The 13,500-nt window shown below is 48.9% G+C and overlaps 1 protein-coding gene across 1 annotated transcript in view; it reads right to left on the reverse strand.

Moving 5' to 3' along the window:
- The window catches only part of LOC146859668 (astacin-like metalloendopeptidase), a 311,371-nt gene extending 298,267 nt beyond the window's left edge, over positions 1–13,104 (reverse strand). The window contains exon 1 of the mRNA XM_085645618.1: positions 12,981–13,104. Coding sequence (XP_085501744.1) covers positions 12,981–13,104 — 124 coding nt within the window. The remainder of the gene's footprint in view (positions 1–12,980) is intronic.
- Positions 13,105–13,500: the final 396 nt, after the last annotated feature.

Consider the following 13,500-nt stretch of genomic DNA (forward strand, 5'->3'; position numbering starts at 1 on the left):
TTGGGAAGGAGCCAGGATTCCGTGACGGTCCACATGTTTCGAGAGAATGCCGTTGACATGGGCCTCTGCTATCTTAGATAGCCAGGGTAGAAGGGATATTGGACGGTAGCTTTCCGGTTTGGAAGGGTCGAGGGAGGGTTTTTTAATTATAGGTGATACCCACGCTTGTTTCCAGGCAGTGGGTACAGAGCCCGAGGAAAAGGACAGGTTGAGAATGTCCAGCATGGGAGATAAAAAAAGTTCCAGTGAGTCCAGGAAGTGAGAGGGGCTCATAGGGTCAGCGGGGGAACCAGACTTTACCTTCCTGCAAAGTATGTTCAGTTCGGCGGCCGAAATGGCGGGAATTTGGGTGAGAGGAATACGGCTGGGGGCTAAAGTTGCAGGCTGTCTGGAATGAGGGGAATTCTGTAGAAAGGTGGCATATATTTTTTGAACTTTTTCAACGAAGTATATGGCAAGCTGCTCACATTGTTCGTTGGAGGAGATTTTTGGAGATGGTGCCCTAGGGTTTTGGAGATCTTTGACTAATTTAAAGATGGCTTTAGCTGGGTTTGAGTTGGAGCTGATTTTGTTAGCATAAAATGAGGCGCGGGAGGATCTGATGGCTTTATGGTAGATTTTAAGTTTGGATAAATAGTTTGTTTTATCCTGATTATCAAAGTTTTTCCTCCATTGGCGCTCAGCTTTTTTACAATCCTTGCGTAGCGTTTTGAGTGTATCGTCGTACCATGGATTGGAGGGCGTGTTGCGTCCTTTAGTCAGTTTAGCTGGGATGAGAGTATCGAGGCCATTGGTGATCCAGGTAGTAAACGAGGCGTAAGCCGCTTCAATCTCCTGATGAGTTTCACAGTGGAAGTCACCTAAGGTTTTGTGTAAGGCGGATGTGGTGAGCTTATGCCAAGGTCTTTTAAGGCGTTTGTTGGATTCCGTTTTGAGCTGCCGATGAGGTGCAGGAACCATTAGTTTAACGAGGTAGTGATCTGTCCATCCCATTGGGGAGGGAATATCAGTGGCTGCCTCTTGGATGTTAGAGAAGATCGGATCCAGGGTATGGCCTGCTATGTGGGTAGGAGCGAGGACTAGTGCGTTAAGTTGAAGTGCAGAAAGATCAGCAAGAAGGCTAGAGATGGTGAGGTCATTAGTCAAGTCAAAATGCAGATTAAGATCACCAAGTATGGTGAAATTGGCAGATTTAGTAATGAGTGTTGTGTGCATATATTTAGCGCTGTGGAGACTCAAAAGGTAAAGAATTATTACAGGGAGCAATCCTAGGGGGCAAGGTCCGTGGTTAGCATTTTACTTCGATGTGAGAAAGCAAATGGACTTGAATTGGTTGTATAGATTTGGTGAAGACACAAGCTAGCTGTTGAACATCGCTAATTCATATTGCCGGACACGGCAGCTATTTTTAGATACCTCAGATTAAACGGCGAGACAATACTAAATGGCGCCGAATGGATCAAATAATATGTTGAAAACATTTCAGGTTTGTTCCACCTAATGCGAACTCGCTTTAAACTAAAAAATGAAAAGACAATCTCTAGCTACCAGCAAGGCACTGGCAATTCTGGATGTTCTAAGCACCATCTAGAGACTCAGACCAGTACGAGCGTAAAATGAAATAATTACTAAGATCACAGTGAGGGAGTCGTGTTCATGACTCATCTAACTAAGTTACTTGAGCAGCGAATAATACTTTGTTAGTCATCCAAGAACAATCTTTGATGTCTAGCCCAATGAATTTAAGTAGAAGTAATACACTAGCTAAATGGTGTGTACACTTTATATTTGCAGTACAAAGTTCTGGAACAGGAAACCAGAAGTAACGAGGATTTCTCCAGTTTAAATCTCCTCGTAGGAGAAAGTCTGTCAACAATTAGGTAGGAGTCACCTCAATGACCCTTCTTTTCTTTTTTCCTTTTATTAATTTCCTAGGATGTATACTTAATATAGTGTATTTTAAATTCAGGCTATAGATCCATCCAATACGCCTTGACAACAACATACAAACACGAAAAACAAGCTACGTGTGTTTCTCTGAACTTGCAAAGTAAGCAATTGTTTTCACTTTGATTGGATTAACATCTATTTAAAAAATTTTATAATGTGTAATAGATGAAGTAAAGATGAGCTCTATAAGATTCTTTAATCATGACTACAACCATCTCCATGGTAGAACTTTTTGATTTTTGATTTCTATATGGGTATTCATCTCTCGAATATGGCAATGACCATATTTTATTTAATTTTCCTGCTATGCAGTATTAAATTAGTTGTTTGATTGATCATTATAAGGAGACCACTCTCCACACACGGGTTGTCTAGAATGAATTTTTAATCGTTATGTGTTCATTAATGCAATTGTTTGTATTGTGTCTACATAGGGGTTTTTTGTGCAATTACTAACTGTCCTGAAGATGGTCTAACGGACTTCTGCCACAAAGACCGAAACGTCGACACCATCATCTAATTCCACATCATTAGACAATCACAGTTGATTTCTTTTCATTTATGAAATTAATCTCTGTTAAAATCACTTGGAAATAGATGTTACTTGATGAAATGTGGATTTAAGTTAACCCATTTTTCCTGCTGTATTGCTTGAAATTTATTGTTTCTTTTGTATCCCCTTTTTGACTTTGATTTATATAAAAAGACTTGTGTTTTATTCACAAAAACAAATCCCGTGTGTGTACCTTTTATCTGCAAATAGTTGTTTGACAACATTTATGTTACGTGTACAATTGGTTTAAAGTACACTTCTAAATCTAACTATAAAGAAATTGAACTAAGTGACCACAAACAAAATCCCTTGTTGGCAACCTCACTATACCAATTTATCTGCCTAAGCCCTCAAGGGTTTATTGGGCCTACCCTTTACGTATTATGGTTGAGGAAGAGGTCTTTCAGTTGCCTTTTTAATTGTATAAAGGAGGTAGTAGTCCTGATATGGACTGGGATGGAATTCCAGATTTTGGGGGCATTTCCAGAGAAGGATCGAGAAGCGTTTTTTTGTTTGCGGGTTTTCGGCGGGATGAGGAGTAGAGTGTTGGAACTTCTGAGGCTTCTTGTCTGACCTGCCTTCTTGAGTTTGGCGGCCAAGTCGGCGGATTTCCCTGTTTGCAGGGATTTGTGCGTGAGGCAAGCCGTTCTGAAATTGGCACGCATTTCAATTGGGAGCCATTTTAGGTGTCTGAGTGCGAGCGAGATGTGTTCATACTTCTTTACTCCAGTGACCATTCTGGCTGCTGCATGGAGAGAAACAGGATGAATAATGATTCCCCTCCAGCGCCTGCTCGTGTCCCTTAAGTTAAAGTACATTTAGGGTCTATCCTTCTCCAAAGCTTCTTGATGCAAACTGATCATTCTGAAAGAATGGCTATAAAGAAGGTTTCAAGGGACCAGCCGTCCTGTCAGGCTGACAGGAACTGCAGATGTCCTACTTGTAGGGAGATAAGTAATTGCCAGCGGGGGAAAATAGGCATCAGTTTAAAAATAATAAATACGTGGAAGCATGGATGACATCCATTCATGTTTATTAGTAAAGTGCATTCTTAATTAAATTTGCGTATGTTTTGTATGAACAATTTTAAGATCTGCATTACAATCCCGTTTGGGGCCTGTGGAGGTGAGGTTGGCCCTCACGGAAGGATGACAGGGCTATGGGGGTGATGCAAATAACTTTATTTACATGCGCATACTTTACAGGGGTGAGACGGACCACCTCGCGCTCAGTGCCGGTCTCTCGATGTGTCCAGCCCCCTGCGTCACGACCCCTCGTGATAGCTGGCCTGGGTCACGTGATTTGGGGAGCTGGACCGCCACACTACAGGGCCCATGCCTGCAAGGCATGCAGCTAATGCTCTCCTCCTCCCACAGTCTCCCAGTGTTCGTTGCTCCACAATGAGGGCTTGGGGGGCAGCCGAGCACGGCGAGGTCTGCCCCCCGGGTGGATTGGGGGGGAGTGGCCGGCGAGCGGCCATTTTGTATATTTTTGGGCTACATTTGGGACTAGCCCAATTGTAGCCCAATTTTTGAAAGCATAGCCCAAGGGGTATATATGGCATTTTCGCGCCTCCCCAGCCTCCGTTTTAGGTTTGGTAACCTGGTGGCTGGGGGCGCTGATATAGTATAGGTTTTTTGTCGTGATTGCACTGTGCCGTGAGGTTATTTACGACTTACCATGGCTTCAGGTGATTGTCGTGTGGTGGAGGCTCTGAGGCTGCTGCGGGAGGCAGGGCGACTTGATTTGGTGATTCCTGAGGCTCTGGCCCCGCGCCCGGTGAGGCGCGCGCCGGCCGGGGTGGCGGCCGCTGTTGCGGCTTGCTTGCCCCCCAGGAGGCATTGTCTGCGTTCGGTGAGTGTTGGGGGCCGCGCGGATGTCAAGAGCGTGGCCCCGGAATCTGTGGTGGTGGGGGGCGGTGTCGCGGGAGGCGCGGGGGTGCCTGTGGGCGGCAAAGAGCGCGGCAGCGGGTCGCAGCGAGGGAGCGCTTGGAGCATCTCCCCGCCGAGTGGGCTCTCCGTTAGGGACCACTCTGATGTCAGGGGAGCGGCCCTGGCGGGGTCTGATGGTGCCCATGGCAAGCGGGGGCCGCTCAGATAATAGTGGAGCGGCCCCTGCGTTTGCGACGGAGGAGACGGGGCGGGGCAGCACGTCGGCCGAGCGCACTGCCCGGACTGGTGCGGGGAGGTGGGGGGAAAGGGAAAAGGCGATGCATTACGAGTGGAGGCAGGCAATAAACCTCGGAGGGGGAGCGCGTCGCGTGGCTCCCCCCCGAGGTCTCAGGCTGACAGGGGCCGCTCATATGCTAGGCCCCAAGTGGTACAATAAAGCAGGTTGCACCATTTGAAGCGATGGGAGTGCCTGGGACTCACTTTGGGGGTGGAGTCTTTTCTGGGTGCTGGTGTTGGGAGTGCTCAAGGCTCCCTGGCTGCAGAGAGAAGGGGCAGGGAGCCTTGTTTGGGGGCACAGGCCCAAGGGGTAGGAGTGGAGGGCTCTTGGGGGCCAGTGGATATGGGAGCTGGGGCAGGGGAGGGTGGGGCGGGTGGGGGGATTCCCCTTTGCTAATAGAGTCAGAAGGGAGCGAGTGTGACTGGGCAGGCCTGGATATTTTCCCGGCATGGATGGAAGGGGTGTCCGGGGCACAGGGGAATGTAGGGCAGGACACAATAGGTTTGGGGGGTGGGCCTGGGATTTTGGGGGGGTGGTAGACCTTTCGGCGAGTTTCGCTAGTGGGGGGGCGAGGAGGGAATCGGGGGGTGTCGTAGTGGAGGAGGATGCTGGGCTGAGCTTTCAAGGGGGGTCTGGGGCAGGGTTTTTGGCATGGAGCGATGGGAAGGGGGAGGTGGGGGACAATGTGGAGGTGGTAGATCTGAGTGCGGTAGGGCGGGCATGGCTAGCTAGCACATTGGGGGCGGCCAGCAAAAGGGGTTGGGATGGGAGACAGAAGAGAGGTAGGCCCAGCACACCAGACCATTCTTTTTTGTTGCAGGCGGTAGAGAGGCGGCCAGACCATTGCGGTGTGCCAAACTTGGTAGGGCTGGGATCAGCCCCTTGGCAGAAGGAGAAGGGAGGGTGGAGCCTCAGGCGGCATACCCAGTACCGGCGAGGGATCCCGGCGGGCTGGCACAAGTAGGCCCGGAACGGCCTCGCCGGCCCCAACACCCACGGGGTCGCAGCGCCCAGGGGGACACCGCAGACAATGGAGCAACGCTGGAGAGGAGTTTTGTTTGTCTCGAAGGGTTCATTCTGTGCCAACAGCGGGGGGCGCTGGGGACCAGAGGCAGGAGGAGTTAGATTATGAGGAGGATAGTATGGAAGAGGGAGAGGTGCGAGATGTTGACACGAAGGGAGGGGGGGGCGAGTAATGTTGTGTCTAGTATTTTCCAGGTGTCACGACGCCCAGCGCTGCCCACGGGTCGGACTTCGAGATGGGAGGACAGCTCGGCCCCTCAGCCAGGAAGCAGGGTGGAACGGAGGACAGAGTAATTGGCGCCAGGTAAACAATCTTTGCTCAGGTGTCCTGTGATGTTGTCCGTGGGCGCGGGTGGGGCTGAAGGGGAAGGGGGGGAGGTTGAACAAAGGTGCTTACGTGGTGGACGTTGGGGTAGGAACCGAGGATGCAGGTAAGGGTGCCATTGACGGGTCAGGTAAGAAGGTCAGAGACGTGGAGAGCATGACGGACAAGAAGGTGATGGGGGAGGTTCAGACAGGGGAAGGGGAGACAAAGTTGGAGAGTAAGGAGGTCAAAATAAAAAGGTTGCCATACATGGGGGTTACTAAACCTTTGGGTGCGCATCTGATGTTATCCACCAAAGAAATGATTTGGAAAGGGGAATATGTTGAGATGCTCAAACTCCTCCATAGGGAGGTGAGGGCAAAGGAGAGTTCCAAAGAGGAGGAATTCAAGTTTGCTAAGAGGCCCAAGGTGCCGTTGACGATAGAAAATTGGACGGCGGCTTTTCTCATATATGCTAGCGTATATTGCGAAAAATTCCCGGACCGGTCGGTGGCCATGTTTAAATACATGGACGTCATCAGGAGGGCTCAAATTATGGGTGGTGGCTACGCCTGGGCACGGTACGATGAGGAATTCTGGGAACGCATGGCGTGGGACCCGGAGGCAAAATGGGGAGAGCTTGATTCTGATTTGTGGCAACATACAATGGGGCTAGCGGGGTCTGGAAAAAATATTTTTACGGCTAGCGGGCTCCTGCTCATGTATCGGCCCTTTCGCGGAGGCCACACCCGTGGGTGGATGGCGGGAGCAGGCAGGGGACAGCTGGGGCAAAAGAGGCTTGCTGGGATTACAACAAAGGGTTGTGAACCAGGGAGTATTGCCGTTTCCGGAACAAGGGCTCCGGGTGTGGAGGAAGAAATGCTTTGGTCAACTGTTGGGGCGGCCAGGGGCAGGCGCAGGGCTCACAGCAGTGGCAGGTGGGAGGTGTTAAGGCAGGGGGTCAGCAGCAGCAGCAGCAGATGGGAGGGGGGCGAGGGGCTAAGGGGCCTGGGCCCAAGGGCTCGTACTCCGGTTAATGTGGAGAACTTGTTGGTAGCCTTGCAGGGGTATCCGGAGAGGGAGGCTGTGGAGCGGTTGCGACAGGGTTTCGGGAGGGTTTCAGACTGGGGTACGAGGGGCCAAGGGTGAGGAGGTGGTCTGACAATCTAAAATCGGCAAGAGAGCACTCTCAGGTAGTGCAAGACAAGCTTTATAAGGAAGTGCGTGAGGGCCACATGGCGGGTCCCTTTCACGATTGGCCGTTACCTAATTTGATTGTGTCACCCATTGGTGTGGTGCCAAAAAAAGAGCAAGGTCAGTTTCAGCTTATTCAACATTTGTCGTGGCCTGAAGGAGGTCCAGTGAATGATTTCATTTGCGAGAGGGAGGCCGCTGTGTCGTATTCATCTGTTGACGTAGCCATGTCACTGGTAGTGACCGCGGGCGCAACAGCAATGATGGCAAAGTGCGACATAAAGTCGGCTTTCCGGCTGCTTCCAGTTCACCCGGATGACTGGGACGGGTCACCAAGGAGTTACGCACTACCTGGATGACTTCTTTTTTGTAGGCACCTCAGGCTCCACTGACTGCCAGACAGCTCTGGACAGTTTCAATGAGATCATGAGGGAACCCGGCGTGCCATTGGCACCTGAGAAGATGATGGGACCCAGCACGGCCCTTTCCTTTTTGGGAATTGAATTGGATTCACGGTTGATGGAGGCACGCCTTCCTGTAGATAAAAAGCAGCAAATGTTGGGGCTGCTGGAAATCATGTTGGCAAAACAAAAGGTCACGGTGAAGGACATACACGTACTGCTGGGTTACCTAAATGTTGCCTGTCGGGTGGCCAGAGCAGGGTGGGCTTTTTGTAGGCGACTGTGTAGGGCACTGGTGGGGCAGTGGCCTCCGCATCATCATGTACGACTGTCAGCGGGAGTGAGGGAGGACTTGAAGATGTGGCAGTTTTTCTTGCAATATTTCAACGGCATTCCTTTGCTGAGGGAGGCTGACATGCTATGGGATGTTTAAATTTTTTCAGATGCGGCAGGGAATACTGGATTTGGTTTGTACTGGCAAGGGAGGTGGTGTGCCGAGCAGTGGCTTGAGGAGTGGTTGGAAGGGGGCAGGAGCATTGCTTTCTTGGAATTTTTCTCTCTAGTGGTGGCAATCACACTTTGGGGGGAACTCTTGGCGCACAAGAAAGTCACTTTCCGAATTGATTATATGGCAGTGGTGCACATTGTAAATTGCCAGTCTGCCTGAGATGAGCAGGTGCTGAAGCTGTTGAGGCTTTTCGTGCTGGGCTGTTTGAAGCATGATATTGCTTTTTTGCGCGGTGCATGTGCTGGGGGTGGACAATGACATTGTGAATGCTTTGTCTCGTTCACAGTGGGGGAGATTCCGTGGGCTCGCCAAGGACGTGGACAGGACCCCTACCAGAATGCCGCACCAGCTGTGGTACGTAGGCAACACAGGATGTTGCAACTGGTTCTAGGTTCCCTAGCCCACTCCACGAAAACCGCGTATCGGGCAGCATGGGAGGATTTCTTACGTTCTGGTGCACGGCGGCGGGTCTCGTTAGCGGCTAGGCAGGAAGATGTTATTCAGTTTATCTTGGACTTGGTGGAGAAGGGTCTTACGAAAGTGACGATAGCAGGCAAGCTAGCGGGAATTGCTTTAGTCGGGAAGCTATTGTGGGGCTATGCCCCTTCTGCGGGGGAACTTGGGGGGCGTATTTTGGAGGGTTGGGCGTGGGAATGTGGGCGCGCATCTCGGGCTCCGAACCCTTTGTCATGGGAGCTGTTGCAGAGGGTGATTGGGGTTTTGCCTGGTTTTTGCTATGACATGAGGGAGGCGATACTGTTTTCCACACTGATGTCCTGGACGTTTTTCAGGGTTTTCCGGGTCTCGAAGTTGTTGGGGGCAAAGCGGAGCAGGGGTTATCTCGGAGGGAGGTTTCTTTTAATGCCGACAGCGTTCACATATGGCTGAGGAAGAATAAGACGGATCAGAGGGGCAGGGGAAAATGGGTTTCTTTGAAGAAGGGGCTGGCTCCGCAGGTTTGTCCTTTTCAGTGGGGTTTCAGGTGGAGGTATTTTTCGGGGGCTTTGGGGGGTTTGGTCTTTGGACATGGGGATGGGCGGTGTGTCAAGGCTTCACAGCTTTTAGCAGTACTGCGGAAAGCTTTGGGCAGACTGGGGATCGACGGGAAGGATTTTGGGACGCATTTGTTTCAGATTGGGGCAGCTTCAGAAGCTCACTCTAGAGGCTGGGAGCGGGGGGACATTATGAGGTTGGGTAGGTGGTCTTCGGACTGTTATCAACGTTATGTGCGCAGCATACCTGGGGGGTTATAGCGCATTTGTTTTTCCTTTTTCCTGCTGTTCATTCATGTTTCTCGTTGCAGGTTCGGATATGGGTCCCCTCGCCAGGGAGATGTCCATTTGGATTGTCGGCCATTCTTTCGTGAAAGGGGCACAGTTCCAGGCCCGCTCAAGGTATTTTGGGGAAAATTTGGAGTTTAATAAAGATCTGTTTTCTGTGGGTTGGTGTGGCAGGGGTGGTATGTGGTGGAATGAGCTTTTACAGGTGCTCAACGGGATTTTGGTGGCTGGTAGGTGCCCAGATTTGCTGGTACTTCACTTAGGCGAAAACAACATGGTCAGGGAGACAGGCTTGGCACTGATGCGTTGCATGAAGAGGGGTTTGGCTTTGATTAACGCTCGGCGGGCTGGTTGTTCTATTGTCTGGACAGAGTTTGTTCCTCGCAGGGTGGAAACTGCAGGATTGCGCATAAGGATATTCGATACGACACGCCGGAATTCTTCAGAGATGACGGGGTCCATTTATCCCGGCTGGGGATGGATTTGTACCTTTTGGAATTGAGAGAGGTATTGGCTAGGTTACTGGGTGTTTGTAGGCGTTGAGAGGAGAGTTGGTGTGGTGTTGTGGGGGGGCAGAAAAAGGGGGAGGCGGCATCTCCGCCTACACTCCCGCCGTTTTCTGGGTGGCGGGTTGACAGTCGGCCGGGATTGGCTGTAGTTTTTTGTTATATGTCGGTATTTTGTGAGCAGGAGCAGGGAAAGGGTAACCAGGTAGGATAAGTTTAGATTAGAGGTTGGTTAGTTACAGTAGCACAAAGGCAGGTGGGGATTAGGGTCAGGGGAGTCTAGGATTTGGAAATGCTACATTGTGTAGGATTGGGTAAGAGTATGGTTATGGAATGTTATGTTGTATTTCGTGGGGTGGGGGGATCTGATGTGGTGATCGTAGGGGTGGGGGGAGGAACAAGGGGTCAGGAAATTCTTGTATGGTGAGGTTCTTAGTTTTGGAAGGCAGTTGCCAAGGGTTGGAAATTGTGATATGCACCTGTTTCAATAAAGAGGCCTTTTTCACACACAGAAAGTGGTCTGGTGTTGGCTTGCTCCCCCCTTATCTCCCAATCACACCTCAAACGCACCAAGTCTGTTCCCCACACTGCCCCGGGTGGTATCCATGTCCGGCCGTGGGACGGGCTTGGTGCAGAACAGCACTGCTCTCCTTTGCAGGGATCATGGCTGCTCAGAACTCAAAAGAAGATAAGTAGCGGCCCCACTGCTCCACGCACTACAGAAGGTACTTTCTTCCTGCCCCAGCCGCTCTGCCCCCACATTCCTAGGATAGTTTGTTTCGCTACTCGGAGCAGTTGAGAGATACATTGTCCCCTCGGTCCGTACAATGGTTGTAGGTCTGGCACCGGGCGACCCAGCAGGACCACTTTTGGCCAATGAGCTACAGTTGAAACAGCGATGGCCCCCACCGTCGGCAGCATCCTCTGGCATGACCAGGGGATGTGCATCACCGTCCCGCCTCACCACACCCCCTCCAACAAATCGGGCTTCTCCCACTCCCCGTTTTAACCAGTACAGCGGCATCTGTAGAGAATGTTTGAGAGCCTCGCTGCCTCCTGCATTAGATAGTTATTTATGTGTCCCCACTTCTCCTGACTATACTGCACACAAGAAACAAACGCATGGCTTCAAGAAGGATCTGCTAGGAGCAGCCCAAGGAGTGAAATGAAGACACGCATGCAGAAGAGTCTCTTGCACATGCACACCTTATGCACATGTTTCCTGTATAGTCCCAGAAGCAGGGCGGTAGCCAGGAATGCCAGTGATGACAAAAACATAAGAGAAGTGAAGAAGGGGCTCATGGGTAGAATTGTTCGTGGTCATTTGAACAAGGTCAGCAGCTTCTTCATTGTACAAAAATGCTTCTGTGGGAGGTTGAATTTAAGGAACATACAATGCATATTTCACTGTTTTGTTTAATTCTGTTTTTATTCTCTTCTGGAGATTTTGCATGCAAATGTTTTGCTATGTAAAGCATATTGGTCAAATATCAATGTAACATAGCTCATGGATTACCACAACATCTGCATAATCCGCAAACCACAAGTTAGTGTCCAAGTAGGGCCTACATAGCCCTCCATCCCACTGCTTTCATTCTTCTGGAATTCGTAGACTGAGCGCCATTGCACTGGGTAAGAGCTGGTATTTACAACTGTTAAAAACCTCAGGAAAATAAAGGAAGCTAATATTAGGTCTTGAATAGTAGCCATAAATCATAGGCTTGTACATTGCCATGTATAGGAAGATTCTATACTATGCATTATTTGATGCCTGCATACAATTGCTACTTCCATACTGTGCAAATATCAGAGGCTGCAAAATTATGTATACAGCTGAGGCATTTTGCACTGTACTTTGTATTTGAAATAAAATATTACTTTTCACTATACAGAGGGAGCAGACTTTACTGACAGACTTTTAATTCCATACATATCCACATTAAATTATTGCCATTTTAAGCTAAAGAACACTAACACATGCTACCACAGACATGCACAACAGATATGTTGCCAGTGACCACAGCATTGCTGGCCTCCTTCTGCCCCCGCTCCCTTTTTTGCCTGTGTTTGATTCAATCCTGTAGTCCTCTTTTCACTTTTATTCTTCTCCACTGCATCTACACCTTCCATCAGGTACTCCTTCCTTGCTGTCACTCCATTCCTCTCTCCTTCCCTTCCTCCACTCCTTTCACTTCTCTTTAACTCCTTCCCTTCAGTACATTCATCACCTCTACCCCCACGCTTTGCCCCATGCTCCCTCATTTTCACTAATTCCTTCTTTTCCCTCACAGTCCTTTCATTTTATATCTATCCTCTCTCCCTTCCTCCCTTTTTATCTCTTCCAATATCACTTCTACCCTGCCTCCTTACCTCAAACCAACCCTAACCTCCTTCCTTCTTTTACTCTCTCTCCTAACATCTCTAACACCCTTCGTCCCTGTATCCTTCCTTCAAATCCATCCTTCCTTCATTATAACTTGATGTTTACTGTGACACGCACCACACAATTCCACACCACACAATTCACCAGCACAAAATTCAAAACCACCTAGCCCAATTACCACACATATAACCATTCTATACCACATAGCAACAATCCACATCACACCACATAATACCATTCAGCATAATTTCACTCAACACCACACAATACCATGCCACATAAATCAACTCAATACATATCCATTCCACACCACCTATTTCAACAAGAAACCACATAATACAAATCAGCAACACAATTACATAACACACCAGATACATACAATCCACATCACGTGATTCCACATCACACCACAAAATTCAACAGCACCCTACATAATTAAACTCTGCTACATAACACTCCACAACAGAAAATACAATACCACATAATTTCTATCCACATAATTCCACTGCACACCTCACACATACACTCCACAACACATAAGTAAAAATATTTACTTTTACAACGCCAATAAAACTAACTCTTTTCTAAATGATCACTCCACTGCAAACAAAAATACATTGTCATTTACAACGCCAATAGCTCTAACTTTCACAAATGAGGGATCGATTGCATGGCAAATGCTTGTTTTATGCAGTGTTGTCTCTCTTACCTTTGTTGGATTCCAGGATTTGACTGCTGGAGTATTTTAGGCTGTTTGTTGCTGAACACTTCTCCTCTGCCAGTCTCTGGAGAGATGAGACGGCGTTCTCTAATTCTGTAGAACCTGCAAGCATATGAAGCAATACTTAATCTCTGACATGTGTGTACTTTTACCATCTCCCTGTGATCTCCTGTGAATATTAGCCCTGGACACGTGAATCAAACATGGCCTGGATGTGACTGCAGATACACATCTTTCTGTGCCTTTCCACATGTAGCTTTGAGATAAATGAAAGAATCGAATCTGCGTTTACTTAATAAATACATACTGTGCTATGAGCGTCTTCCTAGCGTATCATAGTAGAGTAGTAATCTCAAAGGAGATTCATGTTAAAATATGTTGTACTGGTGGACAAGGGACATTTACTACACAGAGGTCATCACTTCACGAGTGTATAAAACACAATGTGGCCAAGTAGGTGCATCTGCACATTACATATTATCACTATTGCGACCCATTCTCTGAGAAC

Source organism: Triturus cristatus, chromosome 3_1 (assembly GCF_964204655.1).
Source record: "Triturus cristatus chromosome 3_1, aTriCri1.1, whole genome shotgun sequence".
NCBI classification, from domain to species: Eukaryota; Metazoa; Chordata; class Amphibia; order Caudata; family Salamandridae; genus Triturus; species Triturus cristatus.